The sequence below is a fragment of the Canis lupus genome, chromosome 9 (assembly GCF_011100685.1).
Source record: "Canis lupus familiaris isolate Mischka breed German Shepherd chromosome 9, alternate assembly UU_Cfam_GSD_1.0, whole genome shotgun sequence".
Taxonomy (NCBI): Eukaryota; Metazoa; Chordata; class Mammalia; order Carnivora; family Canidae; genus Canis; species Canis lupus.
The window spans coordinates 42,776,593-42,796,055 of record NC_049230.1 but is presented as its reverse complement, the minus strand read 5'-3'; the positions used below and the strand labels follow the sequence as shown (position 1 = coordinate 42,796,055).

The 19,463-nt window shown below is 44.0% G+C and overlaps 2 protein-coding genes and 1 long non-coding RNA gene across 16 annotated transcripts in view; 2 read left to right on the top strand and 1 right to left on the bottom strand.

The window, feature by feature from the left end:
* The window catches only part of KIAA0100 (protein KIAA0100 homolog), a 29,950-nt gene extending 23,295 nt beyond the window's left edge, over positions 1–6,655 (top strand). The window contains exons 29-39 of one of the 2 annotated variants that reach the window (XM_038548244.1): positions 350–471; positions 959–1,114; positions 1,197–1,318; positions 2,405–2,585; positions 3,619–3,705; positions 4,125–4,235; positions 4,371–4,506; positions 4,611–4,741; positions 4,915–5,016; positions 5,322–5,456; positions 5,866–6,655. In XM_038548244.1, coding sequence (XP_038404172.1) covers positions 350–471; positions 959–1,114; positions 1,197–1,318; positions 2,405–2,585; positions 3,619–3,705; positions 4,125–4,235; positions 4,371–4,506; positions 4,611–4,741; positions 4,915–5,016; positions 5,322–5,456; positions 5,866–6,048 — 1,466 coding nt within the window. In that variant the 3' untranslated portion in view covers positions 6,049–6,655. Of the gene's footprint in view, positions 1–349; positions 472–958; positions 1,115–1,196; positions 1,319–2,404; positions 2,586–3,618; positions 3,706–4,124; positions 4,236–4,354; positions 4,507–4,610; positions 4,742–4,914; positions 5,017–5,321; positions 5,457–5,865 lie in introns of those variants that run through there. The other variant, XR_005364708.1, reaches the window with a different exon arrangement.
* Positions 2,714–19,463, bottom strand: LOC102154115. 3 transcript variants are annotated; one of them, XR_005364711.1, is made up of 6 exons: positions 18,717–19,463; positions 18,190–18,263; positions 10,145–10,221; positions 9,345–9,450; positions 8,350–8,879; positions 2,714–6,614 (listed from the first exon to the last, which is right to left on the bottom strand). It is a non-coding gene; the product is annotated as an uncharacterized LOC102154115 (long non-coding RNA). The 3 variants fall into 3 exon arrangements; XR_005364710.1 differs by having other exon boundaries at positions 2,714–8,879; XR_005364712.1 differs by having other exon boundaries at positions 2,714–8,879; positions 19,142–19,463.
* On the top strand, positions 6,818–11,099 carry RSKR (ribosomal protein S6 kinase related). 11 transcript variants are annotated; one of them, XR_005364709.1, is made up of 13 exons: positions 6,818–7,120; positions 7,511–7,759; positions 7,848–7,943; positions 8,045–8,113; positions 8,471–8,540; positions 8,761–8,883; positions 9,059–9,099; positions 9,359–9,386; positions 9,498–9,587; positions 9,672–9,760; positions 9,885–9,995; positions 10,156–10,231; positions 10,431–10,564. XR_005364709.1 is itself a non-coding variant. In XM_038548250.1 (12 exons), exons 1-12 carry the CDS (start codon positions 7,064–7,066, stop codon positions 10,650–10,652), a joined length of 1,212 nt encoding a protein of 403 aa, XP_038404178.1. In that variant the 5' UTR covers positions 6,818–7,063; the 3' UTR covers positions 10,653–11,099. The 11 variants fall into 11 exon arrangements, 10 of the variants coding, with proteins under 10 accessions (XP_038404178.1, XP_038404174.1, XP_038404177.1 ...); XM_038548250.1 differs by lacking the exon at positions 10,156–10,231 and having other exon boundaries at positions 7,514–7,759; positions 7,848–7,931; positions 8,779–8,883; positions 10,431–11,099; XM_038548246.1 differs by lacking the exon at positions 10,156–10,231 and having other exon boundaries at positions 7,514–7,759; positions 10,431–11,099.

Sequence of the window (19,463 nt, the reverse complement as noted above, 5' to 3'; positions counted from 1 at the left end):
AGGGCTTGAAAGGCTTTTAGAAGGGAACTAGGGAACTCGTGTTATTTCCTTAGTGGTTTTGAGTTAGTAGTGTTATTAAAAGTCCCACTGTGGACTGGGCATTAACATTTTCACTTTGCTCTACGTTATGTAAGTTTTGCCATAAGACAATAAACTGTACTCTTGGAGGGAAACTGGGGTAAATTGGTATTGTTTGATTCTAAAATAAGCAAACATATTTCCTACCCATAAGGATCTCTCACTGATCCATTTCTATGGCGTTAACTAACAGGAGTGGTTCCAAATATGGGTTAGAAGGTGGGGTAGATAGAAACTTGAGTTTCTTACTTAGCTGCTAACAATTACATAGGGGCTGTGGATACCTTCACCCTTATTCATCATGAGCTGGAAATCTCTACCAACCCGGCTCAGTATGCTATGATCCTGGACATTGTCAACAACCTGCTGCTTCACGTAGAACCCAAGCGGAAGGTGAGCAATGTGCCCCTGTAGAATGCCAGTTAGCCATAGGAACCCATTGACCTTGTGCTATATTTGGTGTCCAGTAAGAAAAGCCATGCTTCAAATTGAAGAAAGGACCTTGGGGTTGGTACATCCTGTTAGTCAACAGCAGCCATTGAAATTTCACTTATCTAGGAAAGGTCTGAGTGTTCCGAAGACTATAGAGCTTGTTTACTTTTTTTTTTTTTTTGGTTAGTTCTCTACTCAGTCACTTCAATATCTCTAAGAACAGTAACTAGTTCCCACTATCACCTCCATCCCTACCCTGTGGGACTGGCTTACTGTGAAATTTTTACTACTTCTGCATTGGCCTACCCCTTACACTTGTTACTAATGGTGACAGATACAGGTAAGCTTTCCAGAAGAGATCCTTATTCCTTGTTTCTTTCTCTGTTTCACTTTACTGCAAGACTTGTCTATTAAAAAATCTTGTTCATCTCCTTTTCCATTCCTTCAGGAACACAGTGAGAAGAAGCAGCGGGTCAGGTTCCAGCTTGAGATATCTAGCAATCCTGAGGAACAACGTAGCAGCATATTACATTTGCAAGAGGCTGTGCGGCAGCATGTGGCCCAGATACGGCAGCTGGAAAAGCAGATATATTCTATCATGAAGGTAGTTATCAGGGCAGTCTGAGAGGGTGTTCTCCTAGGACAAGGGAGATCTCCTCTCAGTCTCTCCTGTCCTGGTTCCCTAGTCTTTGCAGGATGACAGCAAGAATGAGAACCTGCTTGACCTGAACCAAAAGCTCCAGTTGCAGCTAAACCAGGAGAAGGCTAGCCTACAGCTGGAAAGTGAAGAGCTTAATATTCTCATCAGGTGCCACAGCATTCTTTCTCTTTTTCCAGAACGCCAGCTAGGATTGATTTCTCTTCTTTGCCCATGTTATGATAGTCTTTAGGTCTAGTGTGCATTATCAAAGGCTGATGTAGATTTGGGCAGTTCCTGAATGAGTCTTGCTGGACTTGGCCAAGAATTGAGAACAGGAGAGCCCTTCCTTTGTCTTCTTATTAGAGTACCTCCTGGGAAAGGGGAAAATCAGATGGTTTGGAAAGATCACTTTTGTGGCCTTGCAACTATGCAGGTGAACTGAAAATAAAATGTCTTTTTTTTTTTTTTAAGATTTATTTATTCATGACAGTCAGAGAGAGAGACAGAGACATAGGCAGAGGGAGAAGCAGGCTCCCTGTGGGGAGCCTGAAGTGAGACTTGATCCCAGGACCCCAGGATCATGACCTGAGCCAAAGGCAGACCCCCAACAACTGAGCCACCCAAGTGTCTCTGAAAATAAAATGACTTGAAGTTGATCAGTAAGGAACACAATTGCAGTTACAATTGTAGGGGTTTATTTTTTTATTTTTTTCTAAATTTTTATTTATTTATGATAGTCACAGAGAGAGAGAGAGAGAGAGAGAGAGGCAGAGACACAGGCAGAGGGAGAAGCAGGCTCCATGCACCGGGAGCCCGACGTGGGATTCGATCCCGGGTCTCCAGGATCGCGTCCTGGGCCAAAGGCAGGCGCCAAACCGCTGCGCCACCCAGGGATCCCTGTAGGGGTTTATTAACAGGCAGAGACTACTTTATTAGCTATGGGGAGCACCTGGCTGGCTCAGTGGAGCGTGTGACTCTTGATCTCAGGATCATGAGTTCAAGTCTCACATTAGGCATAGAGCATACTTAAAAAAACAAAAAACAAACAAAAAAAAAAACCAGCAGCAGCTACAGAACTAAAAGATGGAACTTATTCTTCCAGGCCCCAGATGTGAGAAGCAATGAATCCAGTGAAAAAAATTTAGGGAATACCTGTTCCAAAATAGGTCCATTTCTGGGTTTATCTCATTCCACTCTACTCCCGACCCAAATGCCGTTACCCTTATTGGCTTTGGCCCTCCTGTCCATTTATAGGTGTTTTAAGGACTTCCAATTGCAGCAGGCCAATAAGATGGAGTTGCGAAAGCAACAAGAAGATGTGAGTGTGGTCCGTCGCACTGAGTTCTACTTTGCTCAGGCACGATGGCGCTTGACAGAGGAAGATGGACAGCTAGGAATTGCTGAACTGGAGCTGCAGCGGTTCCTCTACAGCAAGGTATCGGGTATATATGGTCATACAAAAGCAGCATATTGAAAGGCATTGATTTATCTCAGAAGTCTTACAGAAAGAGATACAAAGAGGCTAATGATGATATTAATGATAGAGACATGAGCACAGATCCCTCTTGGACACAACTGTTTATACTATAAAATAATACAGATATAGATGAGTTTGAACAAATGCTTCTTTCATCGAATAAGATTATCCCTAGAAATATGGCCCAGAGGGAAGTAATCGTCCAAGTCCAACTTGGAATAGAATTTTTTTTTTTTTTTAAGATTTTATTTATTCATGAGAGACACACAGAGAGAGAGAGAGAGGCAGAGACACAGGCAGAGGGAGAAGCAGACTCCATGCAGGGAGCCCGACGTGGGACTAGATCCTGGGTCTCTAGGATCACTCCCTGGGCTGAAGGCGGCGCTAAATCGCCGAGCCACCCGGGCTACCCTGGAATAGAATTGTTAATTCTATACTGACATTCAGCTTTCCTGCAATAAGTAACCAATGGCATGGAGGAGAAAACATGATTCATTATTCTGTACCCTTTCCCTCTGGAAGTTTGGAAATATGTGAGACTATTTTTTTTTTAATCTTTTTATTTATTTATGATAGTCACAGAGAGAGAGAGAGAGAGAGAGAGAGAGAGAGGCAGAGACACAGGCAGAGGGAGAAGCAGGCTCCATGCACCGGGAGCCCGATGTGGGATTCGATCCCGGGTCTCCAGGATCGCGCCCTGGGCCAAAGGCAGGCGCCAAACCGCTGCGCCACCCAGGGATCCCAATGTGAGACTATTTTTGAATATCACAGTGACTGGGAAGTACTACTGGCATTTAGTGGCCTTGCCAGTAGTGCCCACGAGAAACTCTGGATTAAAGAGTGAGTTGATTGTATGGAATTGAAAGAGATACTAAAGGTTGGGATTAAACATATGGAGAACCTGAAAACAGAACATGTAGCAATCCTCTAGCAAGCTCCTGATAAAAGGCTTATTTATAGTATGTGTGTGTGTGGAAATCTGTCTTTATAGGTGAATAAGTCTGATGACACAGCAGAACATCTTCTGGAGTTGGGCTGGTTCACTATGAACAACCTCCTCCCCAATGCAGTTTATAAGGCAAGTCTTATTTCCTCATTCCTATCCCATTCTCATGCTTCCTAACATAGGGCATTTTTAAGATATTTTTTATTTTAGAGAGAGAGAGAGTGAGCATGAGTGAGGGGAGGGGCAGAGTGAGAAGAAAAGAGAGAATCCTAAGCGGACTCTGTGCTCAGCATGGAGCCCAATGTGGTGCTTGATCTCAGCCCTGAGATCATGAGCTGAAATCAAGAGTTAGATGCTTAGCTGATTGAGCCACCCAGGCGCCCCCTAACACAGGGAGGGGCCCATTTGTAAGGGCCCTTCCACATAAATCCAATATGGGAAACAGTGTGGTGATCTGAGAGGTTGAACGTTTGTCCAGCTTAGCAAGACTATTGCTTTTCCTTTTAGTCTGCATGGATTTGTGGGTTGATTTATCACTCTTTATCCTACAGGTAGTCCTGCGGCCCCAGAGTTCCTGCCAGTCTGGGCGACAGCTCGCCCTCCGCCTCTTCAGCAAAGTCCGGCCCCCTGTTGGGGGTATTTCTGTTAAGGAACACTTTGAGGTTAATATATAGTCCTTTGGGGATCCAGAAACAAAGGGCACTCAAAAGCTGTGTGTTGTTATACTATGTTAGGGGTAGGTAAACTGAGGGATGATATCTGAGCTTAATTGCTTCTTCAGCCTTTTTCCTCTTTAGGTAAATGTGGTGCCTCTCACCATCCAGCTGACACACCAGTTCTTTCATAGAATAATGGGCTTTTTCTTTCCTGGCCGAAGTGTGGAAGATGATGAGGTTGGTGATGAAGAAGATAAGTCCAAACTGGTGACTACTGGTGAGAACTTTTATGGTGGAGCTCCAGAAGACTGGGGTAGTGGCCCCAGAGATAGCTAAAGCTTCAAAAAGAGGATAGCAGCTGGTATGCTTGCATTTTCATAGGAATACCAGTGGTGAAGCCTCGGCAGCTGATTGCTACAGATGATGCAGCACCACTGGGCCCTGGGAAGGGTGTGGCACAAGGCTTAAACCGGAGTTCTGGTGTCAGAAGATCATTTCGGAAAGTACCTGAGGTACCAGACATGCCCCTGATCATGGAGAGATGGGACAGTCCTGAGGTTCTCTGTTTGGGCCAGCTGGGGATGTTTTCAGTCTTTTCCAGGGATGAAAGGAGATGGAGACATCTCCTTTCCTGAGTTTCTTCTGATGGTTTCAGGGACTCACACTCCTTTCCTGCCTCTCCTAGCACCCTGTGGATGATATTGACAAGATGAAAGAGCGAGCTGCCATGAACAACTCCTTCATCTACATAAAGATTCCACAGGTTCCTCTGTGTGTCAGCTACAAGGTCTGTTCCTCCCTAGTACTTTCTAGAACAGGGTGGGAAGGGAGCCAGATAAGATCAGAGATTAAAGTTAGTCATGGACAATCTGGTTTGTGAAGTTGGTCTATGGGTGATAATCTGCTATTCCCTCTACTGCCTTCAGGAGTCAGAACCATTACAGGATGAGGTAAGGGGAATCAGTATCTGTAAATTGCTGCTGTAGGAAAGTACTAGACTTCCGACTCAAGTACTAGCTTGAACTAAAAATGGCAGCTAATGTATCTTTTCATTCTTCTTTTCTCTGTCCTCTTCCCCTCCTTCTCTTGCAGGGTGAGAAAAACAGTGTGGATTGGGGTGACCTTAACCTGGTGCTGCCCTGTCTGGAGTACCATAACAACACATGGACATGGCTAGACTTTGCCATGGCTGTCAAGAGGGACAGCCGCAAAGCCCTAGTTGCCCAGGTATCCCGGCAGAATTCATGGCTCTTTGGTTAGCAGGGGCTGGCAAACAGATCCTGGGCTCAGGAGCATTTCATTGTAGGACATATGTAGGACAAGCAGCCTTGGGAATGGACGGGTGAATGAAGTGAGCTGCCCTCTCCATGACTTTGGTCAGATGACTAAATTAAATGTTTACTGAGTGTTTCATATATGTTAACTACTGTTGATTTTTAGGAAACTGAGGGCTGATGCAACTTCAGGTTCAGAATGGGTTCTAATTAGACTGTAAGCTTCTTAACAGCAGAGATAATTTTATAATTTGAATTGCCCCATTGTGTCTTCATGTAAGCTTAATAAATCTTTATTGATTTGGTTCACATTGATTTATTTTGCTTATCCCACTAATGCTTCCCTTCTCCTAACTTATTAGGTAATCAAAGAGAAGCTAAGGCTGAAGCCTGCAACAGGGTCTGAGGTCCGAGGAAAGCTAGAAACTAAATCAGACCTCAACATGCAGCAGCAAGAAGAGGAGGAGAAAGCCCGGCTCCTCATCGGTTTAAGTGTGGGCAACAAGAACCCTGGCAAGAAGTCCATCTTTGGCAGGCGCAAGTGATCCAGCATCCAAGAGTGGCTGCAGTACAGGATCTGACTCTGGCTCAGGCCCCAGGGACTTGTGGGGTGGGAGGCGTCTCCCTTCACCTATCAGGATTTGGGGGGGTTGGGAGACCACGGGGTACTGTGGAGAGAGGCAGTGCTTTTTTAACAGCTGGCCTGTTCCCTGCAGAATACGGTGGATAATAATGCTGAGTTCTACCTCACACTGATCAGCAGGCCAAGGGCCAGAGGCATCAAGAGAGCAAGACCCAGGGAATGGGTCCAGGATCAGGATCTGGTTCCCTTGGGGGCAACTGAAAGGGTGGGAGGGACAGTTCTGATCAAGTGTGATAAATTTTTATAGACCTATATATAAATACATAAATATATATTTCTAAGTGTAACTGCTCTCCCTCTGTGCTGGAAACTTGAGGGGAGGAGCTGATCTGTTCCTCATTTCACTGCCTTGTATGAGAGGTATTAGGGTTCTGGGGGGAAATCAGCCCCTTTTCAATCTGTGCCAAGTTCACTTGGGAAGATGGCAATAGGTGCCAGGGCTGGCCATGGGTCCCCTTGGGGTATGTCCTGGAGAATGGAAAGAAAACAAAGAGAAAAATATATTTAAAGTTGATTTTTTTTTTTTTTTTTTTTTTTGGTGTGTTAAGTGCATATGGGTTCAACCTGTGTCCGTCCCTCCCCATCAACCCAAGACATATCCTTTAGCTGTTACTCTGAGGATGGCCTCTTCCCTCCTGTGAAACTATATCATGGATACTTCCCAGCTCTGGTTTGACGCTGGCCCCCTAATAGGTCTCTGCACATTTTAGTGCTGGCTATGAGCCTATTCATAACTGGGGTGGGGGTGGGGGATAGGATTTGAGGATAAGAGTGGGGTTAGGCTGCAGCAATTTGCATCTCTAGTCATGAACAACAAGGAAGAGGCGGGGCTCATGTGTAATGTAGCATAAGGGGAGGAATTGCTTATGTAACAGACAGCAGATTTAGCAGGAGGAGAGAGGAAGCAGAGGCTTTGAATGGGAACAGTGAGCTGTCGGCAGGGGCAACATGCCCCGGTGGCTGCTTCTCATAAGGTAGGCTGTGGGGCTCTGGCAGCCTATTTAGGGGAGGTGAAGGGGTATGGGCTTAAGGCCTAGGAACTGACTGGTGCGGAGAATGTTAATGATGCCCATAGTGGAGGTGGAACAGGAGGCTATGCTGTGAAAATATCCCAACCCCATAGTAAGAGGCACAGGCTGAATTTCTGATGCCTCAAAGGGAAAGTGTCCAAATACTGCTTTTCTACAGGATTTGAATCATATCCAGGAAATCTAGGCCTTGGCCTAAAGCAAGAGCAATGGTAAATTTGCCTGGTGCTCAAAAACATATCTCTAAGATTGGGATTTGAGGGTATACCTTCTAAGATGGGCAGAACTTGTAATGCCTCAAGGGTAGAGGTTTAGAGTGGCTCCCTTGGTTCTTAGCAGGGTGGCAACATCCAGGGTGCCTGGGTCCGAGGCTGGAAGAGCCTCTGGTCAGGTGTGGGGACTACCAGGTCAGGTCTGGAAGAGTTGTGGGGACTACGGAGACATCAGTGCCTACACCAGGAACCCCCGGAGCTGGCCCCATTGCTAATAGAGAAGCCTCTGTCTGAGTGGCCAGTGCCTCAGTTCGTCAACCTTTTTCTGCCGGAGTTTCCCATTAGGCCCCTGAGGGGGCATCACCAGCTGAAGGTAGGTCAGTCCCTGGAAGGGGTATCAGTCTTGGGGAGATATCTAGAAGTGTCTAGAGTTTCAACAGCCCTACTCCATTTCTCTACAGATTTTAGGCCTTGTGGCTAAAGGCTCCTTTGGAACAGTCCTCAAAGTGCTAGATTGTGGCCAGAAAGCAGTATTTGCAGTGAAGGTAGGGATCCAGGTACTCTTCCACATCATTCTCTAGTCCCTGCCTCCAATCTTGATTTCAGAAAGGTATGGTGGGCATAACCTATAGGAGTCATCACTCCTCTCCTTTTATAGGTGGTGCCCAAGGTAAAGGTCCTACAGAGAGACATCCTGAGGCAATGCAAAGAGGAAGTTAGCATCCAGGTATGCACAGAGCCCAGGAATGGATCCTAGGAAGAACTAAACCGCAGGTGGAGAAAGCACCTTTCCGGTCCAACTGTCCTGCTCTTCCTGGTTCTGTCCCCTCCCTCTGCTTCAACCAAAGTAGATCCTGGGAAAAGTAGTTATCAGTTAATTCTAGGTCCTTCCGTGTCTAGTATGTCCCTCCAGCATGTCTTAGGTGTTTCTCAGTATCCTGCTGGTTTTGGGATTTAGTTCACCTGAACCAAGAGGTGGGGCAGCAGCTCCTTTTCTGCACAACTAGGTAAATCCTGACTTCTTGGCCGCCTTGATCCCCAATGACCTTTTTCCTCCGTAACTTCCTGTTTTCTTCATTCCTAGCGACAGATCAAGCATCCTTTTGTACACAGTTTGGGGGACAGCTGGCAGGGAAAACGGCACCTCTTCATTAGTGAGTGACTGGTTTCTCCTCATTCCCAAGAGTCCTTCTGTTGTACTCTCCACCTGAGATTACCCATCCCTTTGGCTTGTTCTCCCTTTGCACTGTTTTCCTTCCCAGAGCACTTTTATCTCTCAAAGGGAGAGGGAACAATAGGTGGCATGAGTTTGGGCAAGAAGCCTAAAATAAAATGCTTTGAGCCCAGACACAGTAACCCTCTAATATTGCCTAGACTTCTGGTACTTTGCAGTGTGCAGCTACTGCAGTACAGATCTGTACTCCCTCTGGTCCTCTGTTGGCTGCTTTGCTGAGGCTTCCATCCGCCTCTTTGCTGCTGAACTGGTTCTGGTGCTGTGTAAGTGAAACAGGAATGGTAATGGAAATGAGGGAAGAATTAAGAGGGAGGGGCAGAGAGAACTGATATTAACCCTGGAGGTCAAAGAACTAGGATAGGAATGGGATGGGAACTATTAGGGAATCTGGAAACATAGGAGAGCTTTAGCACACCCCATACTTGCTGTCATCCACAGGTTACCTCCATGACTTGGGCATTATCCATCGAGATGTGAAGGTAGAGTTATGTGCTTTTTTTCTTTATCTAAAGTGGGGCCTCAGAAGTTTCAACAGATCTAAGTAGGCGGAGGGGGGAGGGGCTGAGAACAGCTGACCTTAGGGCCCTCATAAGCCACTAAGGATTTGGGCAAGGGCCATCAAAGTATAGGCTTGAATGCTGAATAGGGCATCTTTCTCAGCTGGGAGGTAGGTATACATGATGAAAGAGGGTTGGAAGGAAGAGGATGACTAATAACTTCTCACCTGTGATTTTTCAGATGGAGAATATCCTTCTGGATGAACAAGGTAAGTCCTTTTCTTTTCCTAGCTCCAGAATGAGAGGTACCCTCAGTTTGGGAATAAGTCATGGCTAATAAGGGGAGGAACAGAGTGGTGCTGTTGCCTTATCTTTCACAGGCCATCTGAAACTGACAGATTTTGGTCTGTCTCGCCACCTACCCCAGGGAGCCCGAGCCTATACTATTTGTGGCACTCTTCAGTACATGGGTGAGAGAGGGGCTAAAGCTGGTGGGTAAGCATTGGTTGGAGGATAGCCAATTGATACCAGTGACAACTGTCCTTCAAATCTAGCCCCAGAGGTCCTGAGTGGAGGGCCTTACAACCATGCTGCTGATTGGTGGTCCCTGGGTGTCTTGCTTTTCTCTCTGGCAACTGGGAAGGTGAGAGAATGGTAGGGATGTCGGGCAAAGAGAGAGGCTTTTCCCTGTAGTGGGAAGAAGACCTTAGGAAATCTTGCCTTATTCCTGCCAAGCAGTGATACGTGCCCCCTCCCCCTTAACTCAGTTCCCAGTGGCTGCAGAGAGAGATCATGTGGCCATGTTGTCAAGTGTGACCTACTATGATTCTGAGATCCCATCTTCTCTTAACCAGGGGCTCTCACTCCTGCTCCATGAGGTAAGGGTGAACACAATTTTCCTTCTTGACTACCAAACCATTCATTCTCTCCTTCCCTATTGCTGAAGTGATATTTCCCCATTCCTCTAATAATCTGGGTGGGGTGGGGGTGTGTTCCATTTTGATCAAGTACCACCCTCACCACTTACCCTCTAAACAGCACTTCAGATTTGACTTCTGAGTTCCTCATCCTTCAAGTATCCTCCCCATCCAGAACAGATCACTTCTGAAAGAAGGCGAGTGTTACTCCTACCAGTCAATACAGCACCTTTTTATTCCCACCTTTGCCCCCAAATTAGTCTGTTTCTCTCTCTTTCAAATCCTTTTTTGGATTCTTCTTCCTGCCCTCCACAGCTCTGTGAACTTCTTCTCCAGTTTTCTGTTTAGCCCCCTTCCCATTCCAGTCCCTCATCCTTCATTTCTATTTGCCTTCAGCTCTTATGCCAGAATCCCCTCCATCGACTACGTTACTTGCATCACTTCCAGGTCCACCCTTTCTTTCGGGGTGTGGCCTTTGACCCAGAGCTCCTCCGGAAGCAGCCAATGAACTTTGTCATGGAGACACAAGCTACTCAGCCCACTCCATCGGAATCCATGCTTTTCAAGGATTTTGACTGTAACCTGGAGTCCTACCTGAACCATCCCAGCCTTGCTTGAGCCCCTCTACTGTAGATTGGGGCCCATCTGGGAACCTGAGGATTTCTCCATTGCCAACTTAGTATGACTACCTTAATGATCCAGTTACCATTCTGTTCTACTTATTGGACCAGAGTTCAAATCTTGGACATTCTGCTATTGGCAGCCACAATGGCCCTATCCCTCCCCACCCTCTAATACAACCCAGCTCTCTTTTTTTAGTATATGTGCTGCCGAAGCGAGTATAACAACCCAGCTCTCAATTCAACATCTCAGAGTGTTGACCTTTTCCTTTGCTTCATTTCTCCAGTGCTCATACCCTGAAGCTTTCAGTCAGAGGCTTATTCTACTTTTCCCTTTCCTTGTTTCTCTGCCATATTTCCTTTCTTTATTTTTCTTTATTATAGGGGAGGGGTAAAGGGAGACCAAGAATCTTAAGCAGGCTCCATGCCCAGCTCAGAGCCAATAACTTGGGGCTCAATCTCACAACCCTGAGATTATGACCTAAGATGAAATCAGGAGTCGTATGCTTAACTGACTGAGGCACCCAGGTGCCCCTGCCATATTTCTTTTTTTTTTTAATTTCTTTTTTTAAGGATTTTATTTATTCATGAGAGACACACACACAGAGAGAGGCAGAGACACAGGCAAAGGGAGAAGCAGGCTCCACACAGGGAGCCCAATGTAGGACTCGATCCTTGGACTCCAGGATCACACCCTGGGCTGAAGGCAGGTGCTAAACCGCTGAGCCACCCAGGGATTCCCACATTTCCTTTCTTGAGCAATAATGATACTTCATGGGGTCTCAAGGTGCTATTTATGTGTTTAATAGGCTTGTTGGAAACAGTATGAATGTTTTTCAAACGTCTCAAAAGCTGGCATTTTAACCCCTAAATATGCAGCTAAGACATATGATCTGGGGCTCAAAGCCAGTCTGTAATCCAGTTTTTAAAAATTTCAAAAGTGAATCTAACAGCCTAATGTGAGGAATAGGAACAGAAACAAGTGTGGGTTAAATGTCTTCTAAGGCTAATTGGAATAGCTATAGAATTTTTTTTTCCAAAACAAAACCTCTTCAAAAGACCTAAGATTCTTGGGGCGCCTGGGTGACTCAGCGGTTGAGCGTCTACCTTTGTTTGGCTCAGGTCATGATCCCGGGGTCCTGGGATCGAGTCCCACAGCAGGCTTCCCGGAAGGAGCTTGCCTCTCCCTCTGCTTATGTCTCTGCCTCTCTCTCTGTCTTTCTCATGAATAAATAAATAAAATCTTAAAAAAAAAAAAAAAAAGAACAAAGTTCTTAAATTGATCATTTCCCTACAGAGCCTAGGATTCAGTTTCTTTTTTTTTTTTTCTTCTAAGATTGTATTTATTGGGCAGCCCTGGTGGCTCAGTGGTTTAGCGCCACCTTCAGCCCAGGGCCTGATCCTGGAGACCTGGGATCCTGGATCGGGCTCCCTGCATGGAGCCTGCTTCTCCCTCTGCCTCTCTCTCCTCTCTGTGTATTCTCATGAATAAATAAATAAAAATCTTAAAAAAAAAAAAAGATTGTATTTATTTATTCATGAGAGAGACAGAGAGAGAGGCAGAGACGTAGGCAGAGGGAAAGGCAGGTTCCCTCCGGGAAGCCTGCTGTGGGACTCAATCCCAGGACCCTGGGATCATGACCTAAGCCAAATGAAGGTAGACGCTCAACCGCTGAGTCACCCAGGTGTCCCTAGGATTCAGTTTCTGATGGGCAAACCAAGAGATTAAGAGGCATGACATCAATCTTAAGATTTAAGGTTAGATGTATTTCAAAAACCTTTTCCTAAAAAAAAACAAAAACAAAAAAAACCTTTTCCTTTAGTAAGGAAAATCATCTGGACCTTAACTTTATATACATTTCTGGCCTTTAGGACTTTTCATTATTTTTTAACTTCTCAAAACCTTCATTTTTTTTTTTTTTTTTTTTTTTTTAAAACCTTCATTTTTTAAAAAACAATTTATTTGTATTTAAGTAATCTCTATATCCAATGTGGGGCTCAAACTCGACCCAAGATCAAGAGTTTCATGCTTTTCTGAGCCAGCCAGGTGCCCCTCAAAATCTTCATTTTTATTATTTTTCAATTATATCTGATCTCTCTTTACAGACCAAAGAGAGTCTGGAAAGTACTCAGTATACTTGTGTTTATTAATTCTGTTCCCTGGATTAAGCCAGATTTTCCTTGTACGTAGCTGGCATTTTATTGGCCTCTGCAAATTGCTTTTTCTGGATTGTACTTTGGCAATCTGTAGGAAAATCCCTATGAAATTTAATTAATTGCTGTGGATATTGTAAACGGTGTTCATCATTATAGTTCGTAATGTTCTGTTTAATGATGCATGGGAGAAATTTCCTCTGGACCCAGCTGTGCTTTTCCTGAATTGCTGTTTGGTTTTACCTTAAAGACACTAAATAGTCAATAGACTGTATTTTTCTCTTCATATCAGTGCTAAACCAATTAGAGCCTAATTTGTGGTCCACTTCCATCAAGTGTTTAGGACTTCATGTTGAATGTTTTGTATGCTAGCCGCATTCTTGGTTCCATCTTCCTTTCCTACCTTTATTTTCTTTTTTCTGTTTTAATCTTTTTTCTTACTATATTATTATCTCCGTCTTTGTAAGCCTTTTTGGACGAGGTTGGGATATAAATGAATAGTGTAACGTTAATGCTTTTGATTATCTCATTTCTCTTTAGACCCTTTTTTAGCTTTACTACATTTTTTTTTAAGTTGTAGTGAACATACTGCATATTGGATAAAAGCCCTAAATACTAGAAATAGGAACTAATGGTTTCTAAAGTAGTTAAGAGTATTAGGTGCCTGGATCCACCACTATCTCAGAGTATTTACACAAGTTATTTTAACTTCTCTGGATTTTAGTTTTCCCATTCTATATATAGAATGAAGGGGTTATAATCACTGGTTCTTGATTGTTGGGGGATGGGCTTCAGAGTTCTGTGATGCTTTTTCAAAGGGCAAATGTAGATAATTTTATGGTACTGTGTGTCTGGCCCAGTGTTTTTTTTTTTTTTTTTTAAAGATTTTATTTATTCATGAGAGACACAGAGAGGGAGGCAGAGACAGGCAGAGGGGAGAAGCAGGCTCCTCAAGGGGAGCCTGATGTGGGACTTGATCCCAGGACCCCGGGATCACGCCCTGAGCCAAAGGCAGACGCTCAACCACTGAGCCACCCAGGTGTCCTGTGGTCCAGTATTAATTAATGTTCAGGTCACTTAACATATAGCTTCTTTGGTCACAGCAGCATATTGGTTTAAGGTCTTTCAGACATGGTGATATGTCACTAAGGTCCCTTTCTTAGGTAATATTAGGTAGCTTTAAGACCATAGTCCTATAAGTGTAGTTTGAATAATTTATCACATGTGGACATTTTTTAATGTATTCTGTTCAATCAGTGGGGCACTATAGCAGTTATTCTCAGGGTAGAATGGAAGGGGTGATAGAAAATCAAAGTTTCAAAAGGTATAATTTGAAAAAGCACTGTCTTCACCCCCAGTTTTAATATGCTCATCCCTGAAAGGCATTCTTTCCTGCCGTCCCTCCACCTGTTTAGAATCACTAACCTATAAATATAATACCTTTTACTTATCCACATGAAATTCACTTAAAAATATTTTTATAGGGGATCCCTGGGTGGCGCAGCGGTTTGGCGCCTGCCTTTGGCCCAGGGCGCGATCCTGGAGACCCGGGATCGAATCCCACATCGGGCTCCCGGTGCATGGAGCCTGCTTCTCCCTCTGCCTGTGTCTCTGCCTCTCTCTCTCTCTCTGTGACTATCATAAATAAATTAAAAAAAAAATATTTTTATATACAACCTGATATCATTTAAGTCTAACTCTATGCTTTGATTTTTCATTACCTAGAAGAAATCAAATATACCTATCAGTTTAGATATTTTATGCTATATCCCTTCTATATTTTCTAAGAATGTAAGATTATTCTTAACACCAATCCTTATATTCTTCTAGAAAACTATCTTTGTAGTTCTACCCGTTGTTTTTTACCTCTAAGTTTCTTCACCATATATTGATCTGTTCTTGATTTAACAAATTGGTAATCACAGTTCCTTACTTAGTTACTTCTTTACATAGAATCTTCAATGTAAAAATCTTGTCGAAGCTTTTTCAAAATAAAATCATAGGGCAGCCCCAATGGCTCAGCGTTTTAGCGCCGCCTTCAGCCCAGGGCCTGATCCTGGAGACCTGGGATCAACTCCCACATCAGGCTACCTGCATGGAGCCTGCTTCTCCCTCTGCCTGTGTCTCTGCCTCTCTCTTTCTCTCTCTCTCTGTGTCTCTCATGAATAAATAAATAAAATCTTGAAAAACAAAACTAAATAAAATCATATTCACTGCATTATTAACTCCTGTTACGAGCTGAATTATGTCTCCCCTGCACTCCCCCTCCCTGCATTCATACGTTGAAGTCCTAACCCCCAGTACTTAAGAATGGGACTGTATTTGAAGATAGTCTTAAAGACATAATTAAGTTAAAGTGAGGTCATGTGGGTTGGCCCTAATCCAATGATTGATGTCCTTATAAAGAAGAAATTAGGACACAGACACACACTGAAGGAAGACCAAGTGAAGATACAGGGAGATGACAGCTATCTACAAGCCAGTGGGAAAAGCCTCAGAAGAAACCAACTCTGCTGACACCTTGATCTCAGACTTCTAGTTCCAGAATTATGAGAAAATAAATTTCTGTTGAGTCTCTGGTACTTTGTTATATAGCAACCCTAGCAAATACAACTGCTATGATGAGTTCTAATAGATAAATCAGGAATGATTATTTACAAAAAAAAAAAAAAAAAAAAAGAATGCTAGCTTCTTCCCTATAGTTCTGAGAACATCGTTATTTCCATAAAGTTTTGCTGGTTTATGGAGCCCACTGATTAGCAGCTGTCACACTGCCTCCTTTGTTCAGTACTCCCATCATACACATCATATACACATACATTGTAGCAGGGCTACTAATTCCAGTTTCATTCTTGAATTCACATAGAACTGCCTGGTGTGTACTTCACAGAGCTGCTGATTTGGGTTGTTTATTTAGATTTTTACAAAATAAGTAATCTCTAATCCTAAATTTTTTTTTTCTAATCCTAAAATTAAAAACTACAAGTGTTGGGGTACCTGGCTGGCTCAGTCGGTAGAGCATGTGAATCTTGATTTTGGGATTGTAAGTCTGAGTCCCATGTTAAGCACAGAGATTAAAAATAAAGTAAAACTACAAGTGTTTAAAAATATTTGGACCCCTACTTCATATATATATAAAACTTAATTCCATATACATTAATGATTTTTTAAAATATTTATTTATTTATTCATGAGAGACGCACACAGAGAGGCAGAGACACAGGCAGAAGGAGAAGCAGGCTCCATGCAAGGAGCCCGACGTGGGACTCGATCCACGGTCTCCAGGATCACATCCTGGGCTGCAGGTGGCGCTAAACCGCTGCGCCACCGGGGCTGCCCTACATTAAGGATTTAAATGTGATTGTCAAAACATTTAAAAGTTTTAGAAGAACATTTGGGAGATTAGACCTACAATCAAGGGATGGAGGAGATAACTAAACCAAAACAGAAAATGAAAACACTATAAAAACATATTTACATAAAAATCTGGAAAACAGGGCAGCCCCGGTGGCGCAGCGGTTTAGTGCCGCCTGCAGCCCAGGGCCTGATCCTGGAGACCGTGGATCGAGTCCCACGTCGGGCTCCCTGCATGGAGCCTGCTTCTCCCTCTGCCTGTGTCTCTGTCTCTGTGAATAAATAAAATCTCAAAAAAAAAAAAATCTGGAAAATGAATGACTCGATCAAGATGCTCTTAACTCCACCACATAAAAGTCCTATATGTACGGCCAAAGATACTATTAATAAAGTCAATGGACAAAAGCAAATTTTAAAAAATTCATAATGTGATGACATCACAAACCCTTGCAAATTAGAACAGACATAACCTATTTTTTAAAAAGGGCAAGGAAGGGATCCCTGGGTGGCGCAGCGGTTTGGCGCCTGCCTTTGGCCCAGGGCGCGATCCTGGAGACCCGGGATCGAATCCCACATCAGGCTCCCGGTGCATGGAGCCTGCTTCTCCCTCTGCCTGTGTCTCTGCCTCTCTCTCTCTCTCTCTGTGACTATCATAAATAAATAAAAAGAAAAATTAAAAAAAAAAAAAAAAAAAAAAGGGCAAGGAATATGAAATGATGAATCAATTACATCTATATCGTTGACACAGAAGGGTCTTTACTAGGGGCATCTGGCTGGCTCAGTTGGTAGAGCATGCCACTCATGATCCTGGGTTGTGAATTCAAGCCCCATGTTAGGAGGGAGTAGAGTTCACTTAAAAAAAAAAAAAAAGAAGAAGAAGGCTCTATATAAGACATTGAATGAGGGGGAAAAATGCAGAAGTATAAGAAATGGTGTAATTTTTGTAAAGACTTCAATACTTTCTTCCCTTTCATGTGTGTCACAGAGAATGAAAAAATGGGAAAGAGAAGTACAAGTGGAGAAAAAAGACACTGGCCCTCAATCCCAGAGACCCCATTCTACATATTAATTAATTTTAGGGGAGAAAATGTGTGTATAAAATAGACATACAGAACCTGTGTATGTGTATGCATATGTTTTACAAAGGTGTACACACTATTGATTACCTCAGGCAGGTAGAATGGAGGGGGGAGGCTTTGCCTTTAAAACACGCTTGCATTGCATTGTTTCACTTGCTATAACAGGCATCGATTATTTTTATAATTTGAAAACCACCAAATTTGGGATGCCTGGGTGATTCAGGGATTGAGCGAATGCCTTTGGGTCAGGGCATGATCCTGGAGCTCCGGGATTGAGTCCCATATCGGGCTCCCTGCATGGAGCCTGCTTCTGCCTCTACTACCTCTACCTCTGCCTGTGTCTCTGCCTCTCTCTGAGTCTCTCATGAATAAATAAAATCTTAAAAAAAAAAAACCCAAGTTTTAAAAATTATGCAAAACAATACTAATATTCTGTTTGTTACCTATTTATAATAGTATTTTCCCACTCATCTACTCTTCCATATCTGTCCTGATTTGCTGCTGGAAGCACCATATCGTTTTGGCTACTCACCTAGCTCTGACATACCACCTGCGACAAAGAATAAGCATTCCAATCGACACATTTCTATAATACAGGTTTTTATCGGGACACTTGGGTGGCTCAGCAGTTGAGCATCTGCCTTCGGCTCGGGGCATGATCCTGGGGTTCCAGGATCGAGTCCCACGGTGGGCTCCCTGCATGGAACCTGCTTCTCCCTCTGCCTGTGTCTCTGCCTCTCTCTCTCTCTGTGTCTCTCATGAATAAATAAATAAAATCTTTTAAAAAAATACAGGTTTTTACCAGTAGCACTTAGTTTTGTTTTGGTTCTTCTGCCACTTTCCACTCTTATTTTATTTGTGAATCTTTTTGATCGACCAGAAGTACATAGACCTTGGGATTCCCTCTGCGAGTCTTGGGAAACCCCAGGCTCAAGTTTGTGTTTTTACCTTGTCTTTCTTCCAGTTTTCCATTCAAGCAACTGTTATCTGTAGGCTGGGACTGTCATGTTTCTAGAGCAGTGCTGTCCAATAGAAGTATAATATAAGCTCTGTAAGTCATTTAAATTTGCCAGTAGCCGCATTAAAAACGTAAAAAGAAACAAGTGAAATTAATGTATTTTACTTAACCCAATACACCTAAAATATAATTTCAACATGTAATCAATATTAAAAAATATTCTATATTCTTTTTTACATACAAAGTCTTCGAAACCCAGTTTGTATTTTACACCTATAAACATCTCAGTTTGGACTAGCCACATTTGAAGTGCTCAAGAATCACATGTGGCTAGTGGCTATGCTATCAGACCACAGGGTTCTACGGAAGCTCATGCCTACAGTTCATGACAGATTATAGTTCTTCCTCCTTGTATGATTTCCTTTTCCAACTTCATTAAGACTTCAGAGTGTAAGTAAGGTACAGTGAGTGTCGCAAGGAACACACTTTATCACAGACTCTAACTCTGAGTACTTACCGTTAGGCTGTTTCCAAAAATCAATTCCACCTTCCATGGCTAGATTTTCCACGGAGGGGATTCAAGCCGACAGAAGAATATAGTCCTATAGTTGGTGGCGTGGTGGGTTGAAATCTCGACTCTGCCATTTACTACCGGCGGGGCATTGGGCCAATTTTATTAGGGCTTAGGTTCTGGTCTGCAAAAGGGTGGTATTTATACCTACTTCATAGGTCCTTAGGAGGGTTCAAGGAGTTACTATAGAGAAAGCATTTGGAAGTGCCAGGTACATAATAAATGTTCAATACTTGCTAGCTGTCGTTCCCGTAAACTTGTAGCAGGCCCTGAGGTAAGTCCCAGGGAAACACGAGACAGTCCGAAGAGCCTACATTCCAGCTCAAGGCCACCTCAGGCCACCCCGACACAGGGCCTACGCGCGGACCCACCTGGCCTCGTTCGTTACAGGACTTTCCATCACTTCTCCCTTCCGCGCACCCCAAGGCTCTTTCCGGTCTGGCTAAGGCGCCAGGTAACTAAGGCAGACCCGAGGAGAGGCCTCCTCAGGCCAGGGAACCGAGACAACTTTTCTGACAGGGTGTGAGGGTGGCCCACTGCAAGCGGGAGGTAGCTGACTCTCCAGCTGTCTGGGTACCCGCGCCGAGGTGAGGCCGCAAAGCCGGCCTGGCCCGGGGTGTGCTTCCAGCCCCTCAGCCGGCTCCTGCGCCGCGAGTGCTGTTGGTGGGTGTCCGTCCAGCCAGCGGGCGCGCG

What these genes read in the sequence shown, in the direction of transcription:
- RSKR (XM_038548245.1), top strand. Translation starts at nt 7,064, where the DNA reads ATGGGAACAGTGAGCTGTCGGCAGGGGCAACATGCCCCGGTGGCTGCT. An exon ending in TTATCCATCGAGATGTGAAG is followed by an intron (nt 9,100 to 9,358) that starts GTAGAGTTATGT and finishes GTGATTTTTCAG; the next exon opens with ATGGAGAATATCCTTCTGGA. An exon ending in TCTCACTCCTGCTCCATGAG is followed by an intron (nt 9,996 to 10,430) that starts GTAAGGGTGAAC and finishes ATTTGCCTTCAG; the next exon opens with CTCTTATGCCAGAATCCCCT.